Source organism: Natrix helvetica, assembly GCF_964273705.1.
Source record: "Natrix helvetica genome assembly, chromosome: 1".
NCBI classification, from domain to species: domain Eukaryota; kingdom Metazoa; phylum Chordata; class Lepidosauria; order Squamata; family Natricidae; genus Natrix; species Natrix helvetica.
The window spans coordinates 356,846,744-356,874,604 of NC_138548.1; the positions used below are offsets into that span (position 1 = coordinate 356,846,744).

The window sequence follows — 27,861 nt, forward strand, 5'->3', positions numbered from 1 at the left end:
GAAAATGGACCTGGCCCTTCCCTTTAAAAAAAAAAGCCCAGACAAATAGCATCATATAACGTGTCAGCCTGAAGTTAGCAGGTTCTGAATTGCCTGAGATTTACATTATGTTAAAATACTTAAATATTTACAGAAACTGAAAGCTATAAAAGTGAAGGTGGAGAGACTCAGAGAAATACCATACCTACCACAGACCTGAAATTGGGAGGAAACTGAAAATTGGAAAGGGGAGAATGGAATATAATAACTAGAGGAAGCAGGGCTGGCTGAATAAAATAATAATAATAATAATAATAATAATAATAATAATAATAATAATAATAATAATAATAATAATAATAATAATAATAATAATAATAATAATAATAATAATTAATTTGAATTTATTAGCCGCTCCCTCTCCAGACAGGACTCGGGGCGGCGTACAATAAAACATAAAAAACATATGTGCAAACACATAAACATCCAAATACACACATATTGTGTGTGCCTTTGCGGCCTCTCCGGCGGCAACGATCCACCCTGGCCCCTTGGTTTACCGAGGAACTAAGGGTGATGAAATGCCGCAAGAGACGTCTAGAGAGTCGTTGGAGATCCTCTCGCTCCGAATTTGATCGAACACAGGCACGAGCCCATTTAAGGACGTACCTTGTGGCATTGAGAGTGGCCAAACGCCAATATTGTGCCACTCTCATTGCATCCGCGGAGAACCGCCCTGCCGCCCTGTTTCGGGTGTCCCGCTCCCTCTTGTTTCAGAGGCCGCGGGAGGCCCCTCTACAGGGCAGGGCAGAGGAATTTGGTAAATATCTGCAGGATAAAATCGCTCAAATCCGGAGGGATTGGGTCCCTGTCAGTGGTCCAATGGAGACGTCCATGGCGAGTCTTGAGGAATCGATCTGGGAGGAGTTTGACTTGGTTGCCATCGAGGATTTGGACAGAATGCGTGGACGACTGCGACCCACCACATGTTTATTGGACCCGTGCCCCTCCTGGCTTGTACTGGCATCCTGGGAGGTTACACGAGACTGGCTCCTGGGCCTAGTGAATGCTTCGTTGAGCGAGGGGTCTCTCCCGGCCGCCTTGAAAGAGGCGGTGGTGAGACCCTTGCTCAAGAAGCCTTCCCTGGACCCTTTGGAGCTGGCCAATTATCGTCCTGTCTCCAACCTTCCCTTTTTGGCGAAGGTTGTAGAGAGTGTGGTGGCCTACCAGTTTCCACGTCATCTGGAGGAAAATGATTATCTAGACCCGCGCCAGTCCGGCTTCCGCCCCGGTCACAGCACGGATACGGCCTTGGTCGCGTTGGTGGATGATCTCTGGAGGGCCAGAGATAGAGGTTGTTCCTCTATCCTGGTCCTATTAGACCTCTCGGCGGCTTTTGATACCATCGACCATGGTATCCTGCTGCGCCGGCTGGAGGGGTTGGGGGTCCGGGGCACCGTTTTGCGGTGGTTCGGCTCCTACCTTTCTGGCCGGACGCAGCGTGTGTTGGCAGGAGAAGAGAGGTCGACCCTACGCCCCCTTACTTGTGGGGTGCCACAGGGGTCGGTCCTCTCGCCACTCCTGTTCAACACATATATGAAGCCGCTGGGTGAGATCATCCGTGGTTTCGGGGTGGGATACCACCTGTACGCTGATGATACTCAGCTGTACTTTTCCACCCCGAACCACCCCAACGAGGCCATCGAAGTGATGTCCCGGTGTTTGGAAGCCGTACGGATCTGGATGGATGACAACCGACTCAAGCTCAACCCCTCCAAGACGGAGTGGCTGTGGGTACCAGCTCCCCGGTTCAGCCAATTAACTCCATCATTGGCCATTGGGGGCATTCAACTTGCCCCCGTGGAGCGGGTGCGCAATTTGGGCATCCTCCTGGATGCCCAGCTGTCCATGGATGACCATGTGACAGCCGTGGCAAGGGGGGCGTTCCACCAGGTTCGCCTGGTGCGCCAATTGCGCCCCCTACTGGACCGGGACGCCTTACACACAGTCACTCATGCGCTGGTGACGTCTCGCTTGGACTACTGTAATGCTCTCTACATGGGGCTTCCCTTGAAATGCACCCGGAGGCTACAGTTGGTCCAGAACGCAGCCGCGCGGGTAATTATGGGGAGTACTAGGTACTCCCATGTGACACCGTTCCTGCGCGAGCTGCACTGGCTTCCTGTGGTCTATCGGGTGCGTTTCAAGGTTTTGATAACAATCTTTAAAGCGCTCCATGGCTCAGGACCTAGTTACTTGCGGGATCGTATTCTGCCCCATACATCCCTGCGACCAATCCGCTCGCACAGAGAGGGCCTCCTCCAGGTGCCGTCCACTAGACAGTGTCGGGGGGCGGCGCCTAGGAGTAGAGCCTTCTCTGTGGCGGGCCCAGCCCTGTGGAATGACCTCCCTCCGGATATTAGGAATACCTCTGACCTCCGCTCCTTTCGTATTAAGCTTAAGACCCACCTATTCCAAGTAGCTGGCCTGGCTCAACTTTGATCTAACCATATCGCTCCTGACGGGTTTTTAATTGGGTATTTTAATTATATTTAATTATTTAGGGGTTTTTAATCACTGTATTCTAATTGTTTTTTATTCATCAGCCGACCTCCTCCTTGTGTATGTCTCGGTATATGTCTCTGTTATATGTTTGTTTTGTCCACATATTTATTTCATATGTTTCATTGTACGCCGCCCCGAGTCCTTCGGGAGAGGGTGCGGCTAAGAAATAAATATTTATTTATTTATTTATTATATACAAAGACATACATGCACGGAGGAGGTAACAAATTACATCACATTTAGACAGTTAAAAGTCACCATTAAAATACCCCATTAGTAATACCACAATTTAAAATTTAAAAGGACTGTCAGGAGGAATAAGAAAAAATTTACGGTTGAGCCAGGCCAGATAATTGAAAGAGGTGGGTCTTCAGCTGTACACGGAAGGAGCGGAGATCGGAAGTAATCCTGATGTCACGGGGGAGGTCATTCCACAGGGCTGGGCCCATCACAGAGAAGGCTCTGCTCCTGGGTGTCGCCCCCCGACACTGTTTAGCGGACGGCACCCGAAGAAGTCCCTCTCTGTGGGACTTATATAAATATAAACAGGAACTCTCCGTGCAGCATTTTATTCCAAAATCTGAAGCCTCTCTAGAGCTCAACCAACCTGCCTCTTCTGCACACCAGCCTCTCTTCCCCAAAATGCTCAAAGGCAGTTCTTTAAGGGGAGTCACAGGCCTGTCCCTTGACCTGAGAATCTTTTATCTTTCTAAATACATCACAGAAGCCTCTTGGATCATTTTGCACAGCTGTTTGTTAAAAAAAAAACAGGGGAGGGCTTCTTTTTCAGGGTAGGTTATACAACCCATAAAAGAAATAAAAATTGAAAATGTCCGCAGACAGGGCTGTTCCCTTACACGGGGACAGAGAAACGGGGATTCAGCCGTCACCCGAAAGGGAATCTGGGCAGGTCAGAGAGGCAGATTCAGGTGCTGCATCTCAAAGCAAGCCCACCTTCAGATGCCATTGGGCTCCTCCTAGCAGGGTTCACGCCCTCGGAGGGAGCCCCTCCAGCCACCATCCCTCTGAGCCCAGATCCTCTTCCTCCCCTCCAGACCCTGGGAGGCGGATCCTCCCCAGCAGCCACAGCGGAACGTGGGAACGGTGGTGCCCAACCTCCCGCAACACCAGGCGGCCTCCCACCGGGAGCCCGTCTGCACCAAATGTTGGGCTGCAGGGAAGGTGGGGGGGGGGGAGAATGGGAGGGAGGATTTTAAGGGGAGTCGGAGAGCCGTTCGCAGGAGCAGCAACCGAGGAGGAGGAAGAGGAGAAGCGGCGGCGCAGCGGTTCCCACGGAGCAGAAAACCTTGCAAGGAAAGGCGGAGACTGGGAAGGGGAGGGGGCGCAACTGGGGAAACCCCACCTCGCTCTCCCTCCCTCCCCCAAGGAATCCCTCCTCCCCTCCCCGCAACTGGGGATTCCCCCTCCTCCTTTCCCCTCCCCCAACCCCTCCCCCTCTCGCAGCGTCCTTGCCCACCTGGCGGCCCTTGAGCGCCCCTCCCCGAGAGGCTCGCAGCCCTGGTTCTTAAAAGCCGTCGGGAGACCAGAACGGGAAGCAGCAGGGGCCCGAAACTGGGTTCCCAGCCCCTATTTTCCCCCTTTCCTGCCTCCTCTCTAGGCGCAGAAGAAAAGCTCTCTAGGTTTAACCCCTTCGCTGAAGCCGCTGCGGGGAGAAGGCGAGTGGGGCGCCAGCGAGCAATGCCACAGACCGTCACATCCAAGAGAAGATCTAAACCAAGGATCGAGATTGAAAAAGATAATTGCACATGCTAAACCTGCACCTCTAAATGCAAATTAGGAATTCATCGCTATCAAAAGATTAGCGAGAAAGCCCAGTGGATGTGGGTTGGACTACAATACCCAACATCTTTCACCCGGGCATTAGATGCTGTGACTTGCTGAGTAGCTACCCTTATACGGTATGTCAAGAGGAGTCTGGTAGCCTCTTTTCTGACTATCAAATTGCATTAAAATGCATAAGGAACTCTTAATGTACGAAGGTGATATCCCATGCCATCCGATTTTGGCTCTCATAAATTCCCAGGCTCTCCTCCCCCAAAATAGGGATAATCCCTTGTTCTGGAGTAGGAGGATCCATTTCCTGACTTCCTTCTCCCGTGTTAAGAGTTTTCATCTCTAAAATGAAGTTGCATCCAAACAACAACTTCATTGTGTTAATACCACTTTATAATGCCTTGATAAGGCCACACTTGGAATACTGCCTTCAGTTCTTGTCGCCACGGTGTAAAAAAGATGTGGAGACTCTAGAAAGAGTGCAGAGAAGAGCAACAAAGATGATTGGGGGACTGGAGACTAAAACATATGAGGAACGGTTGCAGGAACTGGGTATGCTTGGCTTAAGAGAAAGAAGAACTAGGGGAGACATGATAGCAGTGTTCCAATATCTCAGGGGTTGCCACAAAGAAGAGGGAGTCAAGCTATTCTCCAAAGCACCTGAGGGTAGAACAAGAAGCAATGGGTGGAAACTAATCAAGGAGAGAAGCAACATAGAACTAAGGAGAAACTTCCTGACAGTTAGAACAATTAATCAGTGGAACAGCTTGCCTCCAGAAGTTGTGAATGCCCCAACACTGGAAGTCTTTAAGAAGATGTTGGATAGCCATTTGTCTGAAGTGGTGTAGGGTTTCCTGCCTAGGCAGGGGGTTGGACTAGAAGACCTCCAAGGTCCCTTCCAACTCTACTATTGTATTGTATTGTATTGTATTGTATTGTATTGTATTGTATTGTATTGTATTCCCCCTTTCCACCAACAGAGTTACATGTTCCCCAAGGATTTTTTTAAAAAGCCATAAGACTGTACAGTGGTAGGATTAAATTTTTTTTACTACCAGTTCCGTGGGCGTGGCTTGGTGGGCGTGGCTTGGTGGGCGTGGCAGGGGAAGGATACTGTAAAATCCCGTTTCCTCCCGATCAGCTGGGACTCGGGAGATAATAGATCAGATAATAGATGGGGGTGGGGCCAGTCAGGTGGTATTTACCGGTTCTCTGAATGACTCAAAATTTCCGCTACCTGTTCTCCTGGTCAGAACCTGCTGAATACCACCTCTGGTAAGACAGCATAACAACGCTGTAGATCGCAGCCTAACTGAGGGGATTTCATGCAACCTTCCTTTTGTAACTGCTATCAGCATTTGCAGTCTTTTCCCGAGATTTCAAATGGAGAGGGATCATGAAAATCAAGGGGAGGTCACAAGGTGCATTATTTCGGTCTTGTTTGATTGGCAGCAACATATTTAACTTTTTAGTGCTGAGAGAGGTTTCAAGCGGCTGCTACTTATTTCCACCTTTATTTGGCTGCTAATTGCACTGAAGCTCCCTACTGTTTATAGTTTGGACTTTGGAGTGTCACAAAGACAAGCTTTGGGAGAAGCACCCTGCTCTCAAAGATCTCTGTTGACAGCTTGCCCATAAGTTTGGAACTCTCTTAACTGTTGCAAAATACGGCTTTAATGGAAAAGTTAATAGTATTGTGCAAAAGTTTAAAGCCATCATTAGAGTTGTTGTTTTACCAAAAGTTTTAATGACCATCCATAATTATTTTTCCATCTTTATATTAAGATTCGAACAGGAAATACAACAAATAGGTATATAGAATGTAAACAAAACACACCTCGCAGAACAAAATGGCTTCTTTGGGGAATAGTCAGCATTTAGTGCGAACAAACTGGGAGACTGTCCTGAAGTTTTCCGTGGTTATCTTCTGGTATATTATACCAGGCTTCTTTCAGCACATCCCAGAGTTGTTCTTTAGATTGACTGTATTTTTCGGAGTATAAGACGCACCAAGATTTTGAAGAGGCAAATTAAAAAAAAAAGTTTTTGCATTCTGCAGACCTCCCAAAAACGGCCCATTCTTCACGAAAACGGACCCGTTTTTTGTCAAAAAAGGGCATGCATAGCCTTTAGGAGGCTTATAGAGTGTCCCTACGGGCTGGGGGGTGGGGTGAAAAAACAAGCAAAAAACGGTCCATTTTTCACTCATTTTTACCCTCCCCAGCCCACAGGAGCATTCTGGAAGCACTGTTCCCTCTAAGGTGCGCGGCTGCGCGCCCGCGCAGGTGGCAAGAAAACACCGCGCAGCAGTTTCCAACTGCCGCGCTGTGCTTTCTGCTGTCACAGGCGCCAGAGGCTGGGGAGGTCCTTTGCAGACGGCTAGAACTGGCCGCCCGCAAAGGACCTCCCCGGACTTGTTTTGGTGAGCACGGGGCGACTGATGCCAGGAAAGCAAGCCCGGGGAGGAGGTCCTTTATGGGTGGCCAATCCTAGCTGCTTGCGCCCGGCGCTGCAGCTAAAGTAAAGCCCCTGCCGCTACTGGAATATCTGCTGCCGCCTCCTCCTCCTCTAATGCTGCGGCAGAGGTGAAGCCGCCAAAGCTCCCGCCGGTGCCCCCGCCAATGCAGCGGCGCCTCCCCCTCCGTTCGGAGCACCTGAGCTGGGCTGCGCGTTACCCTGCCCCCTCTTCCTCTGCTGTGCTTTTGAGGAGCCATGAGGCCGCGGGAGCCAGTAGGAAGGCGGCGGGGGGGGGAGCAGGGGAAAAAGGCCTCATGGCTTCTCAAAAGCATGGCGGCGGCGGAGAAGGCAGCAGGGGTAACGCGGTGCTCCGAGTGGAGGGGGGCGCCAGTGGGAGCTTTGGCGGCTTCACTCCAAATGTAGTGGTGCTGTTGGAGGAGGAGGAGGAGGCAGCTGTTATTCTGGTGGCGGCAGGGGCTCGTCGTCGGCATCTTCAGTGGCAGCCCTGCCCCCTGTGAAAAAAGCCGAAGATGGATCCACGCAGATGACGTCGCTGCAACATGACTGGAGGAGGAATTCTGGGAGTTGAAGTCCACAAGTCTTCAAGCTGTCAGGTTTGAAGACCCTGGGTTTTTTTTTTTCCTAAAGGGTTAGGGGTGCAAAGGGTCTTGCAACTTGACAGCTTTAAGACTTGCACACTTCAATGCCAGAGTTCCTGAGGCAACATGACTAGAGGAGGAATTCTGGGAGTTGAAGTCCACAAGTCTTCAAGCTGTCAGGTTTGAAGACCCCTGGGTTTTTTTTTTCCCTAAAGGGTTAGGGGTGCAAAGGGTCTTGCAACTTGACAGCTTTAAGACTTGCGTGCTTCAAATGCCAGAGTTCCCGAGCAAACATTTTGGTTGCTAAGCAGGAGCGTTGTTAAGTGATACTGACATTATATAACACTTTTAATTAAGCGAGTACCTTGAAGAAACATAACTTTGAGTTTCAAATAATACTGATTTTGTTGTTGTCTTAGGTGACATTTGTGAAAAAAATTCAGGTGCTCAGGCATAAAAATGTGCCGCTCAAACATTATACTTTTCTGCTCACACTGAAAAAAAATTAGAGGGAACATTGTCTGGAAGCCTCCTAAAGGCTATGCATGGCCATTTTTGCAAAGGGGGCGGGGTTTCGGGAGGCCAAAAATGCTGTATTCAGTGTATAAGATGCACCCAGATTTTCACCCTCTTTTTTTGAGGGGAAAGGGTGCATCTTATACTCCAAAAAATATGGGAGGTTGTCTTATTTCTTTCTCTAATCCAGCTGATCCCATACAGTGTTCATAATATTCAGAAATTAACTCTGTTGAAGCCAGTCCAGTCCATTACTGTGTTTTATCAGCTCTTTTTCTCACTAAATATCATTTCACTGCAGGAGTGGTGTGCTTGGGACTGTTGTCATGCTGAAAAATAAACACATTCCCAATCAGGCACTTTCCAGAAGGAATGGTACAATAAATTAAAACCTGTCTGTTCTTTTCAGTGTTCGTGATCCCATCAGTATTGCTAACACCACTTGCAGAAATGTAGCTCCAAACCAGGACAGAGGGTCCACCATGTTTCCCTGAAGCCTACAACACTCATTTATCTCTCTCTCTCCAACTCTTCCCTCATATTGTTGATAATTGGATTCAAAAATTTCAATTTTGGTGTCATCATTAAATAACATTCTTTTTTTAAACTCATCCTTAGTTCAGTTTTTGTGAGGTTTAGCCTTTTCAACCTGTTCTCCTGCAAAAGTGGTGTCTTGGGTGCTACCCATCCCCAAAGCCCGTTCCTGACAGGGCTTCTTCAGACTGCCTCTAGAAGTTATGAGGGCTCTGTCAATGAAGGTTTTTAAGAGGAGATTGGACAGCCATTGGTCTGGAAAGGTACAGGGTCTCCTGCTTGAAGAGCCAGTTCCTTCCAACACTTATTCTGTAAGAACTTCATGAACTTTTAAGGCTCAGCAAGTAGCTAATCGTGACAAGGTAAGGGGATTTCACTATTTTACTTGGCTCAGTTGGAATGATAGGTTGCTAGGAGTAAAAGAAATAATGATTTGATAGCATGTAACCAGTGAAAACACCTTGCAAACTCCTTAGGCAGAGACAGGTCAAGCCTGTTTTTTGGCCTCCTATCGCGAGATGGCAGTCAAATAAGCAGCGTCTGTGAATAGAAAGCCAACAATGTAATAGTGGCATCTGGAGGAGCTAAAAGGAGTTAAAACATCAAGTACTGCATTATAATATAATAGAATAACAGAGTTGGAAGGGACCTTGCAGGTCTTATAGTCCAACCCTCTGTTCAGGCAGGAAACCCTACACCACTTCAGACAAATGGTTTTCCAACATCTTCTTAAAAACGTCCAGTGTTGGAGCATTCACAACTTCTGGAGGCAAGTTGTTCCACTGATTAATTGTTCTGTCAGGAAATTTCTCCTTAGTTCTATGTTGCTTCTCTCCTTGATTAGTTTCCATCCATCACTTCTTGTTCTACCCTTGGGTGCTTTGGAGAATAGTTTGACTCCCTCTTCTTTGTGGCAGCCCCTGAGATATTGGAACACTGCTATCATATCTTCCTTAGCATTGCTAGAAAGGATGGTGGAGGAGAAGCAGAAGGGAACGTCTGGCTCACTCATGGGAGGAATATGGTGTGCAGAGTGGCTCTTGTGCACTTCCAAGGGAAGAGCAGCAACTGGATGGTGAGTTAAGGACAAGTCAGAGAAGTGAAAAGAGCATTTTTTCAGGGTCTCCTCCTTGTGCAGGGTGTTGGACTAGAAGACCTTCAAGGTCCTTCCAACTCTATTATTCTGTGAGGCTGGAAGCAAGTAGGCTGTTTGATTTCTTCCACGGCATAGAAGCAACAGGGTGAAACAAGTCAGCTGCTGCTACATGTTTCTTTCCCCAAAATTCCCCCAAACTGGCCATTTTTTTCTCATTCTTCCCCCCCAGCCCCCAGCTGCACTCTACAAGCCTCCTAAAGGCTATGCATGCCCTTTTGACAAAAAATGGGCCATTTTGGGGAGGTCTTCAGAGTGCAAAACCTTTTTTTAAGTTTGCCTCTTCAAAATCTTGGTGCGACTTATACTCTAGTGCGTCTTGTACCCTGTAAAATATGATAACTCTTTTTTTGCTATTTTTCTGAGCATTGCACTGTCTGACCTTGGGGTTAATTTGCTGGGATGTGCACTCCTGGGAATATTGGCAACAGTCTTGAATGTTTTCTACTTCTGAATAATCTTCCTTGCTCTAGAACAGCAATGGCGAACCTTTTTTGGCTCGCGTGCCACAAGGGGGGGAGCGCAGGGGGGTCATGTGCGGGCGTGCTGCACCCATAATGCAATGTATGACCCCCCCCAGTAAGCATGCGCGCACAACACGCGACCCCCCCCACTTTTACATGCTTTTTTTGCCCTCCCCAGGCTCCAGGGGCCTTATAGGAGCCTGGGGAGGGCGCAAAGAGCCTCCCCCCCCCCGAGGCCCTCCAGAGGCTTCAGGTACTGTCCGGAGGCTTCCCTGAAGCCTTCGGAGCGCTCAAAAGTATCCTCCGAGCAAACCGCAAGTGACTTCCAGTTTGCTCGGAGGGTCGTTTTAAACACTCCGAAAGCGTTAGGGAAGCCTCCGGACAGTCCCTGAAGCCTTCGGAACGCTTAAAACGACCCTCCGAGGAAACCGGAAGTCACTTCCAGTTTGCTCGGAGAGTTGTTTTAAGCGTTCTGAAGGCTTCAGGGAAGCCTCCAGACGGTCCCTGAAGCCTCTGTAGGGCCTCCGGGGGGGGGCTCTTTTCGCCCTCCCCAGGCTCCTATAAAGCCTCTGGAGCTTGGGGAGGGCGAAAAATTGCTTTTAAAAAGGTGAACTCAGCTGGCCAGCGCGTGCCCTGACAAATGGCTCCGCGTGCCACAGGTTCGCCATCATTGCTCTAGAAGGATAAATTTTAAACCACTTGGAAATGGCCTTATAACCCTTCCCATTCAGTGGGCAGCAACACCACCTCAATGCTGGAGACCAGCAAACTCCTTCAACTGTGATTTTTATAGAGGTACTTGGTGATGATCAATTGATAAAGGCACTCAGAGAGAGTGCACTTTCTTTTTCGCGTGACTGTATTTGCCAATAAGCCAACAAGTCATTTAATTGCTTGAATGGATATTTCAGCTTGGATCTCAGTAGTCTTCCATGTGTCAAATGAATCATAATTAATGTAAGCGATTATTCTAACATTGTGGCATGTTTGCTTTTGTTGTAATGTATGCTTTTCTCCTTTTTTTTAAACTATGAAAACAATTTATTCATTGGGTTTTTTTAAACAAGTAAAGTTACACTTTTGTTTGAATCTTACAAGCAAAGAGGATGCCAATAAGAGAACTCTAGACAACTGAGAATAACAGGCAACATTGTAAAGCAAAGCAAATTGAGGCAGAAATAAAACTATTTTCCACTTCCTTCAGAAAATCACACAATTCTTCTTCCCCAGCAGCTGAGAGACAAAGGAAAGAAAATCATTAAGAGGTTTCAAGCGGGGAAAAATAGAGTATTTATTTGATTATCAAGCCTTTCCCTCTCCACAAGATCCCTCCAAGGTTTGCCCTCTCCCACAGGGTACCTATAGGCATTTCTTTCCTCCACAGAGTCCCCACAGGCCTCTCCCTCCCCCACAGGGTCCCCAAAGGCATTTTCCTCTCCTGCTGCATCCCCACAGTCCTTAGGCCTGACTCCCAACCCACTAGGCCTCACAGCCACTTCTTCCATACCCTTTGAAGGTCTCTGAAACTCAAGTTGGTGAAGAAGGCCAGGATACGTATCCCAGGGCCACATTGTCCTGGAAGCAGCCGTTATTATCAGTGTGCCCAGGATTAAACCTTAGGCCATGTGATGGACTGGTGGAAGCAGCTCCCATTTTGTCTCATCTGCCTTTGGGCCAAAATGGCGGCTGCTTCTGAGTCATAGTCATACAGGAGAGGGAGAAACTGTTCTATTTCGCTACCTTAACACTGTGCAAACCGCATTAAGGGGTCGTGGGTGCACTGAAAATGGCGGCTGCCTCCAGGAGGTCTCCAAAAGATAAGTGTTTGATGGGTGAGGGGCGTGTAGGGAATAGGCCCAAGGCCCATTGACATCGCAAAGTCCCTGATTGATCCAAGAGAATCTCTTCTTGCCAGTGACAAAAGCGCAGCAAAAAGCTGCTGAAGTTGGGACAGCTCCACAAAGGGAGGAAAGCAGAAAGAGAAAGTGTGTCCATCTGATGAGGAAATTTTGAGAAAAGAGACTGCCCCCCAAAAAATCAAAGCTAAATTAAACTTGCAAAGAAAAGAAAATAAGCGGCAAAATTAAGCTATATTGAAAAGTGTGTTATCCTTTTTTTAATGGATGGAGGTTTTGCAAATATTTCCTACTTTTTAAAGTGAAAGTATTGGTTTTTCTTCTTCTATTTCTTTTTTTATCTATGGATTAAATCTTTTTCTTTATTTTTATAATATTGGTTTGGATGGATTTTTTCTCTTTATTTTGCTCCATTTAAGAATTTTGTTTCTTTAAAGCCTGGAATAAAAGAAGATATAAAAGGAATATAAAGAGGGTAGTAATATCAGAGGGAAAAGAAGTTGCACTGCCACTTGGAGGTTGAGTCCTGGAAATATTTCTTTCTCTTTTTTCTCTTTGATCATTTTGACTTTGCACTTCAAAGGCTTCAACTTGTTTACAGAAGAGATAAGGAGAAGAGCATGGGTTGTTTATACAGGTGCTCTTTGGATGCTTCTTTGGCAGCTGGAGAGAACTGAAAACAAAACCTTGTTTTGAAACTAGAGTGGCAGTGTTTACTAATTGTAAGAATTGCACAGCTCCAAAAAGGAACCATAACATTACAACAGATTATGTTTGAAATTCAAAAATTATTAGAAACAACAGAGAGAATTGAGAAGAGATTAGAAAATATAGATTGTAATGCAGTGAAATTTGATGGAAGAGTTGAAGATGTTCAGCAAATGGAAAAAGTGGAGGTTAGAGTCCTAAAAACCCAGGGGAGAAATGAACAAAGAGGCAAGATAATTGTGGATACTGACGGTGAACTGAGTGTGGTTGGAGATGGAAAGAGTGGAACATGGAAAGGGAAGATAGATGGAAAGGAGCTCTACCCCAGATTTCAAGGTATGGAAGAAGAAAATTTAATTTAATTTATTAAATTTATAAACCGCTCCCTCTCCCCGAAGAGAAGAATTGATGGATTCAAGCAGAGAAACCTTGACAAAAGCACTACTGATAACCAAAGATAAGCTGATTAAAAAAGCTGATGGAGGGTCTCGAGATTTTACAAGATATGTAAAAAGCAACAAGTTGCAAAGAGAAGTCCACACAAATTTGATTAAGGAAATAATCAGAAGATTAATTCCACAAATGGCAAAAGACATAAGACTGCACTATTACTGGAAAGACACAGATTGAGATATGAAAACTAATAACAAAATATTAGTCAAATTTAGTTAAAATTAGAGCATTATGTTAAAAATGAAGTGATAATGGATATAATTAGATAAATTATGTATTGGTTTGATAAGAGGAAATTTGGTATAAATTCTAAATGGTGATCATGAAAGGAAGTTTAAAAACTTTGTTATGTATGAAAGCTTATAATATTAAAAAAATAAGTTAAATTTAGTTAAACTAAGACCAAAAATAAAAATAAAAAATGAAATGATGACGGATATTGTTAAATAAATGATTGATAATGATAATAATGTAATATTTGTATTGACATGATAAAAGGGAAATTGGATATAAATTATAAACAGTGATTAAGAAAGGAGGTTTAGAAACTTTGTTATTAAACATAATTAATTTTTATTTAGAAAGTGTTATAAAGATGTAATGTTGCTGGATGATATTGAAAATAGATAACGGAATGCCATCATATGGTTTTGCTTTAAATTTTGGAATATTTTATATAAAGGGACGTAAAAACAATTATAGTCATATGAAGATTGAGGTATGATAGTAATATATATAAATATATTTGATTTAAAATATATAACTTGTTATGATTTGTAGGTGATGACTGTGGAAGGGATGCACGAAAGCTCTTTGTAACCAATTGACACACTTTTCATAATTTGTAATGGAAAATATTTTTGTGGTGTTTGTTGTGTTTTGTCAGTTTGTGTTTATTCAAAAATAAAAAAATATATATTAAAAAAATTTTTTGAAACCCACCACTGGTGATAGCAGTATTCTGACATATCTATTGATAATCTTTCATTTTTAATAATGCATTGTGTAATGAAAGAAATAACTTTTGGCAAAGAAAATATTGGGTAGCGTCAGTGTTGCTATGAATATTAGGGGAAGACAAGGCACTTAGAATGGCCTCTAACTGCCAGATGTGCAGTGAACAAGTTTAATAATAAACTTTAAAAAATTGTAACACAAAGCCCTTTTCTCAATTCTTCTTCAGTGGTGAGGTCTTTACACATACAGTGGGTTTCTAATACGCTACAATTGTTAATCTACCTATAATCGGATATAGAGCAGGGTTTTTTTTTAAATCTCCACCGAGATTCACCCTAAAAAAGATCAGAAATCTCTAGATCATCTTTTTACAAAGTAGCCCCCTCCAAGGGTTTTGCCCAAGGTGTCTGCCTTGGAATAATCAAGGTTGAAATCTACCTCCTCAGGAAATTGGGAAGGTTGCTCAGAGCGATTCTTTAGGCTCTGCAAGAATGAAGATAAAAACATATGTAGGACATTACCATCCACTCCTCTCCAAGAAAAATGAAATATTCTAGGAAATATTTTAAAAGCAGATTATATTTTCCTGCATGAGAAATGGAGAAACATGTTTTTAGGCAGGAAACAGACTCACTATTAAAAGCCCCCACCATCTTCAAGAACCAACATTTGAAGTCTTTAAGAAGATGTTGGATAGCTATTTGTCTGAAACGGTATAGGGTTTCCTGCCTAGGCAGGGGGTTGGACTAGAAGACCTCCAAGGTCCCTTCCAATTCTACTATTGTATTGTATTGTATTGTATAACCCACAGCAGATGTCCACACTTAAGAGATAAAGAGATAGCTAGGTATATTCATAGGCAAATGCCCTCACCCAAGATTCAACAAAGGTAGGCTTATCCCTCTACCCATCTAGCAATAGAGCCATCTAGCAATAGAGCTCGCCACATGGAACCTGGGAAGATTACATTATCCAGCAAGGCTCAACCAAGCTTGGGAGACAGGACAGCCTACAGAGTTGCCCCTGCATGGCCCTATGAGAGTTTGACAACCAATCAGAATACAAGCTCGCTTTCAAAAACTCAGGCGCTCTCAGCATCTCTTCCCTTTTTTCCCTTCACCCAACATCTTCAAGTCATGTGATCCTGTCTACCATTAAACCATCTTTCCAAGCAACTTCCATGAATCCAGTGATATTTTCACCACTTGGAACTGAAGCCAGAAGGTTATTTCTTCCAAGGGATACTACAGGTAATCCTTGACGTACAACCACAACTGAGCCGGGCTGACACAGAAAAGAAATTCAGCCTATTCTTGAAAGCTCCCGAGAGCAGGACAAGAAGGACGAGAGGGAGACACATCAGAAAGGGATCCAATCTGGAGTTAAGGAGAAACTTCCTGTCAGTGAAAACAATTGATCAGTGGAAATGCTTTGTCTCCAAAAGTTGCAGCTGCTCCATCGGAGGAGCTTTTTAAGAGGAGACTGTAGAGCCATTTGTGCAGAATAGCATTGGGGTCCCTTCCAACTCCTATGCTGTAAGAACTTCATGAACGTTTAGGGCTCAGCCTGTAGCTAATCTTCACAAGTGTCACCTTTCACTATTTCGCTTGCATCGGTTGCAAAGGTCGGTTAGTAGGAGTGGAAAATGACTTGATGGCATGTAATCCGTGCAAACGTCTTGCAAACGCCTTAATAGGCAGAGACGGGACGAGCCTGTTTTACCCCCTCCTACCGGGAGATGGCGGTCAGATGGGCAACTTTGGCGCTTAGAAAGCCGTGGAGGCAACATTGGGGTTGAACTTTAAGGAGTTAAAACCATCAAGTGCTGCATTGCTAGAAAGGAGGGGAGAGAAGTGCAGGATCTACCGGATCGCAGACGGGAGGAAGAGAAGCCGAATAGCTTCTGGGCTCCTACAAGAGTCGAAGCAGCAGCAGCTGGTGGGTGAGTCGAGGACAGGTTGGAGGAGAGGCTGGGAGCAAGAAAGGCTGCTTGATTTCCTCCGCAGCGTAGAAGCAGAGAAGCAATTGGAAGATAGACAAAGGCAGTTGGATGTGACCTTGGCGATCATGCAGCCCAACCCCCTGCTCAAGCGTGACAACTTAGATCATTTCAGACAAATGGCTCTCCAGTGAGGAACACTCACAACTTGGGAAGGCAAGCCAGTGTCACGGTCAGGAAATTTCTTGTTTCTAGGATGCTTCTCTCCTTCATTGGTTTCCATCCATTACTTTTTGTCTTGCCTTCTGGGGCTTTGGAGAAGAAGTTCATCTTCTCTTCTTTGTGGCAGCACCTCAAGTATTGGAATATGTCAGCAGTTCCTGTGGTTATGAAGGTGCAAGAAAAGCAGTTGCAACAATTTGGGTTCTGCACATTTATGATGGCTTCAGCATCCCACACTCGAGATCCCCATTTGCGATCTTCCCAGCTAGGTTTTTTTTTTGGGGGGGTGGGTGTACCGGGATCACGTGACCCCTGCTTTTTTTATTAAAAGTTTTAATAAATTTTACAAATATTGCTCCCTCACCTTCCCTCCCTCCACCCTCCCTCCCACCAACCTCCCAGAGCAAAATACAGGGTATAAACATTTAACAATCATATGCTAACATAAGCTAACAGAATTCGACATCCTACCTCCTCTTGTGCTTTAATTCCCCTTTTGTTATGCTAACTTTAGGTAAGTTGTAACATTCCTTATGCCTTCACTCATAAGCTAATTGAAATTTTTTAGTCCGATATTTATTTTGAATATAGTCAATCCATCTTTTCCATTCGAACTTGTATTTCTCATCTGAGTGGTCCTTCAAGTATGCTGTAATTTTGGCCATCTCTGCTAGATTTAGTACTTTTAGCGTCCATTCTTGAATAGTAGGCAATTCTTCCCTCTTCCAGTACTGCGCCACTAACAATCTTGCTGCCGTTGTTAAGTTCAATATCAAATTAGTCTCTATAACTGTACAGTCTGTGATTATAACTAACAAAAACAACTGGGGGGTTAACTTTATCCTTTTAAAAAATATATTTTGAATAACCCACCATATTTTTATCCAAAATGCTTTGACTTTTTTGCAAGTCCACCATATATGGTAATACGTAGCATCAGCACAATCACATCTCCAACATTTAGGTTGTAAATTTGGATACATACAAGATAATTTTTGGGGATCTAAATGCCATCTATACAACATCTTATAAAAATTCTCTCTCAAATTCTGAGCTTGCGTAAATTTTACATTTCTTACCCAAATCTTTTCCCATGTTTCCATCATTATTGGCTCTTCCAAATTTTGTGCCCATTTTATCATACAGTCTTTAACTAACTCTGTTTCAGAATCTATTTCTATCAGTATATTATACAACCTTTTTATGTGCATTTGACTCTGGTCCCTAATTTGTTTTATCAGACTATCCTCATTTTGCGTAATACCATATGTCTGATCTTTTTTCCATCTAGCTTGCAACTGTCCATACTGGAATCAGGTTTGAGTTACCCTTTCCTCTCTTAGTACATTCAGAGGCTTTAACTGTAGAACACCTCTCTCTATATTAATAAGTTCTCTGTATGTAATTACATCCTGTTTTTGTTCTATACTTATATTCTCTATCGCTTGTCTGGGTACTACCCTTGTAGGTATCTTGTTATTTAACCTATATTGGTATTTTTTCCAGACACGCAATAGGGCATTCCTTAATATATGGCTTTTAAAAGTCTTATCCACCTTCTTATCATATATTAAATAGGCGTGTCAACCATATACCAAATCATATCCCTCAATATTCAGAATTCTATCCTCTGTTAAACTAATCCAATCACTAATTGTTGTTAAAACTACTGCTTCATAGTATAATTTTAAATTGGGCATTTTCAAACCTCCTCTTTCCCGTATGTCTTGCATTATTTTAAGTTTTATTCTTGGTTTCTTCCCGCCCAGACAAAGTTATTAATATCTCTCTGCCATTCTTCCAAATTTGCATCTTTTTTAAGTATAGGTATCATTTGAAAGAGAAATAGAAACTTAGGCAGAACATTCATTTTTACTGCTGCTATCCTTCCCAACAATGACAATTGTAGTTTTTTCTATTTATTCATCTCTAACTGTATTTTATGCCATAATGGTTCATAATTATACTTATATAATTTCCCATTTGAGGTTGTAATGTAGACTCCTAAATATTTAACCTTTTCTACTATCTCGCATCCTGTTGCTCTTTCTAGTTCTTCTTTTTGATTTGTGGTCATATTTTTAACTATCATCTTTGTTTTTCCTAGATTTATTTTAAACCCAGATACTTGACCATATTGATTAATTATGTTCATTAAACCTATAGCTGATTTCCCCGGTTGGGTTAAAGTTACAACCAAGTCATCCGCAAATGCTCGTACTCTATATTCATAATGCGTAATCTTAATTCCCTGTAGGTCATCTGACCCACGTATTCTATTCAACAATAACTCCAAAGTTAAGATAAACAATAATGGAGACAGGGGACACCCCTGTCTTGTTCCTTTTTCAATTTTGAAAGGATCTGTTAAATTACCATTAACTATAATTTGTGCTGTCTGTTTCTGGTATATTGCCTTGATAGATTGTGTGAGGTACTCTCCAAAATGCATCTTTTATATTATTTTTATTAGAAATTGCCAATTCACTTGATCAAATGCTTTCTCAGCGTCTAAAAATAAAAGCGCCGCGGGGACTTGGTTGTTCTTCCCCAAATATTCCAATATATTAACAATTTGTTTAACATTACTTTTCATTTGTCTTCCCTGTATAAAACCGGATTGATCATTATGAATCGTTTGTTGTACAATTGACATCAATCTATTTGCTAATATTTTAGCAAAGATTTTATAATCTATATTAAGTAATGAAATTGGCCTATAGTTTTTTGGCTGAGTATGGTCCTGATCTTCTTTTGGGATCAGGGAAATAAAGGCTGTTCTCCAAGATGGTGGTACCCTTCCTTCCATTTGAATTTTATTAAATAATTCCTTAAGAGGATCTACCATTTCTAATTGTAATTTTTTATAATAAACTGCTGTCAATCCATCTGTACCTGGGGCCTTCCCAATTTTTAATTGCTTAATTACCTGGAGAATTTCCTCCGTGGTTACAAGTTGATTCAGCCTTTCCCTTTGTTCATCTGTAACTATAGGTATTTTCTCTTTCTCCAGATATCTATCTATATCTAAACCTTGTATTTTATCACCAGCGTACAATCTGGTATAATATTCTGAGAAGGCCTTTTTAATCATATCCTGTTGATAAACTTCTTTACCTTTGTATTCTACTTTCTCTATAGTACGAGATTTTAGTTTTTTCCTTAACATGTATGCTAGCCATCTACCTGGTTTATTTGCATTACAAAAAGTATTATGTTTAGCGTATATCAGATTTGTGGCTACTTGGTCTGACATCAACATATCGAACTGTCCTCGCAGTAAAGTGATTGCTTCTCTTATCTTCTTATCGTCTGGATTAGATATTAACGCCTGCTCCTTCTTTTTTATTTCTTCTTCTAATTCCCTTCATTTCCCTCCCTGTTTATGCCTATATGAATTATTCAAATTTATTAAGACACCTCTCATGTAAGCTTTGCTTGCATCCCAAACCATTTCCATTGATGTCCCCTTATGCATGTTAAAAGCAAAATATTCTTTCAATAGTTTTTTACATTCTATAACATTTCTCTCATATCTAAATACATTTTCATTTAACCTACAAGATCTCCTAGATCCCTCTCTATATTACAATTCCATCCAAACCGGATTATGATCTGTTAGAGTTCTCGAGCATCTCTTTGTCTTCTTCACCCTAGAAAGTAAATCATTTGTTATTAGTATAAAATCAATTCTGGAAAAGGATTGATGCCTATCGGAGAAGAATGTGAAGTCCCGTTCTTTAACATTCCGTTCTCTCCAAATGTCTCTCAGTTCCATATCATCCATCAACTCAAAAAAAGATTTAGGTAGTCTTGTTCGTGTTTGAGTATTTTGCAATAGTCTCTTCTTATCTTTGGCAGTGTCCATTACTCCGTTCCAATCACCCAATAGTATACACAATCTATAATCCCATTGTGTTAATTTAGTATGAAGCAACTTATAAATTTTTTCTTGTTGTTGGTTGGGAGCATATATTCCTGTTAAGAGTATTTTCTTTCCTTCTATTAATAATTCAATTGCAATATATCTTCCTTGAGGATCTGCTTCAATTAATTCAGCCTTTAAGTCTTTTCTTAAGTATATAACTATACCATTTTTCTTCTCTGGAGCAGATGCCACGAAGTATGATCCCAATCTTTTGTTCATCAAGTATTTCTGATCCTGTATTCTAATACGAGTTTCTTGCAAGCAAATTATATCATTTTTAAATTGTTTCAAGTAGTGAAATATTTTTTTCCTTTTTTGTGGTGAATTTAAACCATTAACGTTCCAGGTTAGAAATTTAATTGTCATCTTCAGCTCCCTGAAGCTTTCTAAGAGCTGCCTGGAAATTTTGTTGAGATTTCACCTTTCGTCTTGTTCCCCCCACAGCTTCTGTATTCGTGTTTGTAATTTCTTGGATTATTGTCTGGGTTTGCTGCATCTTTAATTCTTGCTCTTTACGTTTAGTGGCTACTCGAGTTTGTCTTTGTTCCATAATTTCTTCTGTCTCCTCAGGAAAATCCAGAGCTTGAGCAGCTCCCCCTTGTACCTGAATATCTTGTTGTCTGGTCACGCCTGTTTCTTTTCTTCCATTAGGTTCTGGGGATGGGGGGCATCCAGCCTTTAATACATTGCTATAAAAATCTCTTGCTTTCCAAACTGCTTTCCAAAGACGATATCTTTGTCCTTGATAATTCACCACCAATCCGACTGGGGCCTCCCATTTAAATTGAATCTGGTGACTTTTAAGTTCATCCATTAAAAATGCATAATCCTTTCTGGATCTCAACATTTTTGGGGGGATTTCCTTCAATACTACCACATCTTGTCCTGCCACTTGTAACTTATTTTTATAAATTGCTTGCAGTATTTCATTCCTGGTTTTCCTGGTGACAAAATAAATTATAATATCTCTTGGTAGTTGTCTCTGTCTGGCAATCCATGATACAACACGGTAAATTTTATCGATCTGCCAGGCACACTCCACTTTTGGTTCACCAGTTAATTGAGCGAAAGCTTCGGCAAAAATATCTCTCAAATCTTCCTGGTTCTGTTCTTTCAAACCCCTTATTCTTAAAGCAAATTCCATTGTTCTATATTGTATCATTGTAACTTCAGCCTCTGATTTATCAATTTTACTTTGTGCCTCCTCAGCTTTATTCTCCAACTTGATGTTAGACTGATTAATTTCTTCCACCTTCTCATCCAGAGATGTTACATAACCAAATAAACCCTTAAATGCATCAACAATGTCCTCCCTAATCTGTTGATTACGGGTTTGGATTAAATCCTTAATTCCAGACATTTCTTCGGAGACATCTTTAAAGGCATTTGAAATCCTTTCCTGCAAGACAACGGCTTGATCCTTTAATGCCTTTTGGAGATCTTCAAGTGTCAGAGTTTTTGTTTCTACTGTGGGTAATAAAAATTGTAATCTCTGTGTCTGGGCTGGGGAATTTCCAGCGCTCTTAGAAGCGCTTGGTTTTGTTTGCTTTGAAGCCATTTCGAAATATTCAAACAAACTTTTCAGCGGCCAGTTTATTAAGTCCAAAAAGTCCACCTATTCCCCCACATTTGTTAGCCAATACTGTTTTCTTTGATCTTAAACTCTTGAGTCTTTTAACATTGTTAACAGACAGTTAACAAATGCTGCCCCTTTTAAGTTTCACTTTCGACACACCCTTTATTATTCAATCGCCATCTTTAAGTCCTTTTGTCTTCACAGAGGGAAGTATATTACTCCGGAATTAAGGTTTGTACTTACAATTATCTTCGCTCCTGTTTTGCTCTGCCTGCGTATCTTTCAAATATAAATCTAAACATTGACAGCAAGGGTGGTCGTGACGTTTCATTTCTGCAAGAGCAGAAGCGTCCCAAATGAGGAGCTATGTCGGGCTTCTGGGGAGCTCTGACCCTTCGTACCCCAGGTTCACTCCTGGGGGTCCCGGGGAGCTGTGCCCCCGCCCATCTGCTCACCCCCCCTCTTTTCCCGAGGGGGGAGTTTTCAAACTGCTAGACAGCTGATTTACGCTGTTCTAGCAGTTTATTACTCAATACGGGGCTGGCGTTCCCTAGGGAGAGTCTTCCATAGTCAACGGTGCCACCGGAAGTCTTCCCAGCTAGGTTCTTGTCAAGCAAAATCAATAGTGATGCCAGCAGGAAGTTGCCAGCCATAGTCAGGTGAACTTGCCTTTAACAACTCACAACTGCAGTGGAAAAGATAAGTTGGCACTATCAGGCGACATCATGCTTTCTGATGAGGCTGCTTAGTGACACAGATGCCAGTCCCATATGCAGTCAGTAAGTGAGGACTGCTTCAATACGAATGACACCAGAGTGGTTGTTGACAGTGTTTTGTGCCTTTACTTGGAACTGGGGGCTTCCATGGCAAAACTGGTGCTTCAAATCATGCAAAGTCTTTAGGCATCATTTTATCAATTAAAACCTAACATTACTAAAATTAGCACAGGAGTTTTGACTGTAACCATTTTTGGTTTTGGGACAGCTTTCAGGCTGAAAACCCATGGGTTTTCCACATATAAACATGTTTGTAGGCATGTGTATTTGTACTTCTCTCTGTATGCATCCATCTACAATTGTATAATCCATCCCGAGCACATATATTTCAAAAAAACCATTTACTATGCTAAGAATTTGTTTTTACACAAATATTTTATTAATTCATCAAAACGTAAAATACAGAAGTGCAAAGAAAAAATAAAAACAATGGAAAAATGGGACAAAAAGAGGAAGAGAGAAAAGTTTATTTTTTTCCCAAGTTCTTTATCCACTAAAATAAAACTTTCTGGTTTTATATTTATATATTCTCCTTAAGAATCTCCTGTATGAATCCTGTATGATGTGGATCCTACTCCAATATTTCTTTGTTACATGTCCACCATAAATGATATTTAAATTTCTCTTATTTAAATTTCCAACATTCAAGGTGCCCTTCCCAAACAGGAAGGCATGTCTAACAAAGTAGTGATTAAAATCAACATTTGCTTTAACCTTATCATACCATAAAGAGGTTTGCCGCCAAAATCTTTATTCATGCCTGTCAAGCTTAAGGAAGCTCTTATATTGGGGAGTCACTCACTCTTTTTGCCAGAAAAAAACAAGCATCAAAGTCAAATTTCAAATCTGGTCAACTCAAATCTCTTTCCCTTGAATCTTGCAATAATTTATGTTTAATTTTTGGTTTTATCTCCTTGCCATATAAACTTAGAGATGTCCATCTGCCATAGTTAAATTGAGTTTCACATATAACATTTATAGTGTGAAAGAGAAATAGCATGTTTGGTAAATCATCTCTCTGAATTACACAGATTCTACCCAATAATAGCAGTATGAAGTGTCAACAAGTGTATTTCATGATTGTATATTTGAACTTGGATATCAGTAATTTGCAATGTGTCAAATGAATCATAATTAACAGTAGAGGCTATTTCAGCATTATGGCATGCTTGCTTTTTTTACTTGTAATGTATACTTTTTTCACATCTTCTGCAACCATTTTATAAAGAAATAATTTTAAACTCACACTTTTATTTTAATCTTACAGATGAAGAGGATACCAACAAGAGTACTCCGGACAACTGAGAATAACCAGCATCTTTGAAAATGAAAGCAAATTGAACCTTCAGAAAAGCACACAATTCTTTTCTTTCCCCAGCTGGTGAGAGACAAAGGGGAGAAAATCCAGAAGAGATTTCAAACTGGAAAAAGTAAATTGTGCAGAATTCAACAATAGATTACATGAAAAGATCAAAGGAGATTAATTTTTCCATTTAGAAAAAGAAGGAAATATCTAGAAGTCAGAGGGGAGGAAAAAGACAATTGGTAGACAGTAATGCAGGTCTCTAGGCAGTAATACAGGCCTCACCCTATGAGGAAGAAAACAGCTCCATAGATGTGCCTGTTGTGGGAAAAGCACACATAGCAAATAAAAAATTACGCATAACAGGATCCACATTTGAGGAAAGAAATAAAAATTATCTGAATGTGGGAAAAGATTTTGTTAGATCAGCTCCCTTGTGGTTCATGTAAGGACCCAGACAGCAGAGAAGCCCTTTAACTACTCCCAATGCAGTAATTGCTTTTGCAAGCATGATATGTTGGTGATACATCAGAGGACTCACACAAGGAGAAGACCCTTTGAATGTGCTGATTGTTGGAAAACTTTCAGTCGAAAATTCGGACCTCGTGGTAGAATAGAGAATGGACACAGGAAAGAAATCAGCTAACTGTCCTGATTGTGGGAAAAGTTTCATTACAAATTCCCAACTGGTAAAACACCAGAGGATTCACACAGGAGAGAAACCCTTTGAATGTCCTCATTGTGGGAAAGGTTTCAGTCAGAATTCAAGCCTGGTGATTCATCAGCGGACTCACACAGGAGAAAAACCCTTTGAATGTTCTGATTGTGGCAAATGTTTCAGTTGGAATTCCAATTTGGTTAAACACCAGAGGACTCACACAGGAGAAAAACCGTTTGAATGTCCATATTGTGGGAAAGGTTTCAGTCAGAATTATGACCTGGTGAACCATCAGAGGACTCACACAGGAGAAAAACCCTTTGAATGTCCTGATTGTGAGAAAAGTTTCAGTTGGTACTCCAGCCTGGTAATACACCAGAGGTCTCACACAGAAGAAAAACCCTTTGAATGTCCTGTTTGTGGGAAATGTTTCAATCAGAATTCCCACCTGTTGGAACACCAGAGGACTCACACAGGGGAGAAACCCTTTGAATGTCCTGATTGTGGCAAACGTTTCAGTTTGAATTCCAATTTGGTGAAACACCAGAGGACTCACACAGGAGAGAAACCCTTTGAATGTCCTGATTGTGGGAAAAGTTTCAGTTGGTTCTGCAGCCTGGTGATACACCAGAGGACTCACACAGGAGAGAAACCCTTTGAATGTCCGGTTTGTGGGAAATGTTTCAATCAAAATTCCCACCTGTTGGAACACCAACGGACTCACACAGGAGAGAAACGTTTTGAATGTCCAGATTGTGGGAAACGTTTTTGTCAGAATTCCAGCCTGGTGAAACACCAGAGGACTCACACAGGGGAGAAACCTTTTGAATGTGCAGATTGTGGGAAACGTTTTTGTCAAAATTCCAGCCTGGTGATACACCAGAGGACTCACACAGGAGAGAAGCCCTTTGAATGTCCTGATTGTGGGAAGAAATTCAGTGAGAATTCCAATTTTGTTAAACACCAGAGGACTCATACTGGAGAGAAACCCTTTGAATGTCTTGATTGTGGGAAAAGTTTCTCCCATAAGTCCAACTTGGTGGTACACCAGAGGACTCACACGAGAGAAATGATATGATGTCCAGATTGTGGAAAAAGTTTTAGTCAGAATTCTGATTTACTTATATACCAGAGAACCTATACAGGAGTGTAAGCACGTGAGTGTCCAGATTGTGGGAAATGGTTCAGCTTTCCACCCTGGTGTTACACTACAGAACCTATACTGGAGAGAAACCCTTTGAATGTCTGGATTGGGCGAAAAGTCACTGTTTTCACCTGGTGAGACACCAGAGGATGCATAAAAGAGAGAAGCCATACAAATGACCTATCAGTAATGTAGGTTTACACACAGGAGAGAAAGTCAAGTTAACCCACATTAGGCAAAAGTTGAAGAGTTTAGAGAAGGCTTAAATTTCATTTTTGATCTCTCATTGGAAGTGTAGGTGAGAAACTGACTATTTAAGTTCTTCCCTGATTCATTTTACTGAAAGATATCTCAGATGTAGACATGTGATTGGAGGATAAAAAAATGAAACATATTAATTTGATAAAGGTGTACTGTCTGGGTTTTTTGTTGTTGTTGTCAAGCCTTTCCGTCTCCACAGGATCCCTCCAAAGTTTGCCCTCCCACAGGGTCCCCATAGATTTTCCTCTTCCCCAGGGTCCCCACAGGTCTTTCTCTCCCACACAGGGTCCCCAAAGGCCTTCACTTCCCCCACCCGGTCTCCACAAGCTTTTTCCCGACCCAAAGAGTCCCCAAAGTCTTTTTTCCTCTCCCACTGCGTTCCCACAGTCCTTAGGCCTGACTCTCACCCCACCAGGCCTCACAGCCTCCTCCTCCATACCCTTTGAAGGTCTCCGAAATTCAAGTTGGTGAAAAAGGCCAGGAGACGCATCCCAGGGCCACATGGCTCTGTCCTGGAAGCAGCCATTTTTTTCAGTGTCCTCGGGATTCAACCCTTGGCCATGTGATGGACTTGTGGAAGCAGCTTCCATTTTGTCTCATCTGCCTTTGGGCTAAAATGGCGGCTGCTTCTGAGTCATAGTCATACAGGAGAGGGAGAAACTGTTCTATTTCACTACCGTAATAGTCTGCAAACCGCATTAAGGGATTGTGGGTGCACTTAAAATGATGGTGGCCTCCATGAGGTCTCCAAAAGGTAAGTATTTGATGGGTAAGGGGCGTATAGGGAATAGGCCCAAGGCCCAATGAAAAAAGTCTGAAATTTCAAGTGTAAAAGTTATTCTGCCTTGCAGGGGAGCCTGATAGAGAAGAGCTGTAGGAATATAGAGATGAGGAGAAAAGGAATTGTGGCTTTGATGAGAGGAATCTCCAGGTTTATTAGCAACTCCTGCTGTGATCTCATTTTCTTGAAAGTGCCTGCTTTTTTCCCCTTTGATTGCTGCTGGGTGATAGCAACACGCTGACATATCTATTGAACAGTGGATAATCTTTCATTTTTAAAAATTGCATAATGTAAGAACTATCAATAGCTTTTGGCAAGGAAAATATTGGGTGGTGTCAGTGTTGCAATGAATGTTAAGGGAAGGCAAAGGCGCTCAGAATGGCCTCTAACTGCCAGATATGCAGTGAACAATTTTAATAATAAACTTTTAAAAATTGTAACACAAAACCCTTTTCTCAATTCTTCTTCAGTGGTGAGGTCTCCACACATACAGTTGCTTTCTAATACTCTACAATTGTTAATCTACCTGTAATCTGTCTCTTTGGCATTCGGCACCTCATTAAGAAAGACTGGGTGAGGCTATTCACAAGTAAAAGACCTTCATCTCCAGCAATGGGATTAAAATTTACATTCTCCACCACCCAAATTCTAAGAACAGGAGTCTGTACAGATTCTCAGTCATCCAGACCATGGTTGTCCCAAAGGTGCTTTTTCGGGAGAGAACTGGGCTTTCTTGTTTATTTTTTCTTTTGAAGATGTTTCCCTTCTCATCTAGGAAGCTTCTTCAGCTCTGACGGGATTCTGTTCCTCACTATCCTTTCAGAACTGAAGAGGCTTCTTGGAGGAGAAGGGAAACATCTTCAAAAGAAAACAAATAAAAAAGTCCACTTGCCTTCTGAAAAAGCACCTTGGGCACATCTAAGAACAGGACATAATAGGATTAACCCACCACCATTAGAATAGCAAAAGAAACAGAGCTCTCAGTACATTGCACAGCCCCAGCAGCATCACAGAAACCTATAAAGATCCATCCTCCCATTCAACCAGTCGGTCAGCTGCCCTGGAACCACAGTATGGTTCTGCTCATCAATAAACGGACCCCCTTTCTTAAGCAGCCTCCATTTTATTCCCAGCTTGGAAATAGGCCTGGATTTTCCTTCTATCAGGATGTGGAGCAGGGTTTTTTAAAATCTCCACAGAGATTCACGCTAAAAAAAGATCAGGAATCTCTAGATCAG

At 42.4% G+C, this 27,861-nt stretch overlaps 3 protein-coding genes across 8 annotated transcripts in view; 2 read left to right on the forward strand and 1 right to left on the reverse strand.

The window, feature by feature from the left end:
* Positions 1 to 4,149, reverse strand: part of LOC309384284 (uncharacterized protein) — a 47,880-nt gene extending 43,731 nt beyond the window's left edge. The window contains exon 1 of one of the 3 annotated variants that reach the window (XR_014174022.1): positions 4,022 to 4,090. The gene's annotated coding sequence lies outside the window, so the exon portion shown is untranslated. Of the gene's footprint in view, positions 1 to 4,021 lie in introns of all 3 variants that reach the window. The other 2 variants (XR_014174023.1, XM_081937598.1) reach the window with 2 other exon arrangements.
* Positions 4,150 to 4,234: 85 nt separating this feature from the next.
* On the forward strand, positions 4,235 to 27,343 carry LOC309384291 (uncharacterized protein). Of its 4 annotated transcripts, none has more exons than XM_081937613.1 (2): positions 4,235 to 4,463; positions 23,744 to 27,343. In XM_081937613.1, exon 2 carries the CDS (start codon positions 24,400 to 24,402, stop codon positions 25,513 to 25,515), a length of 1,116 nt encoding a protein of 371 aa, XP_081793739.1. In that variant the 5' UTR covers positions 4,235 to 4,463; positions 23,744 to 24,399; the 3' UTR covers positions 25,516 to 27,343. The 4 variants fall into 4 exon arrangements, with proteins under 4 accessions (XP_081793739.1, XP_081793738.1, XP_081793741.1 ...); XM_081937612.1 differs by lacking the exon at positions 4,235 to 4,463 and adding an exon at positions 15,080 to 15,285; XM_081937615.1 differs by lacking the exon at positions 4,235 to 4,463 and adding an exon at positions 15,932 to 15,973.
* The window catches only part of LOC309384288 (uncharacterized protein), a 36,745-nt gene continuing 24,781 nt past the window's right edge, over positions 15,898 to 27,861 (forward strand). The window contains exon 1 of the mRNA XM_081937608.1: positions 15,898 to 15,977. The gene's annotated coding sequence lies outside the window, so the exon portion shown is untranslated. The remainder of the gene's footprint in view (positions 15,978 to 27,861) is intronic.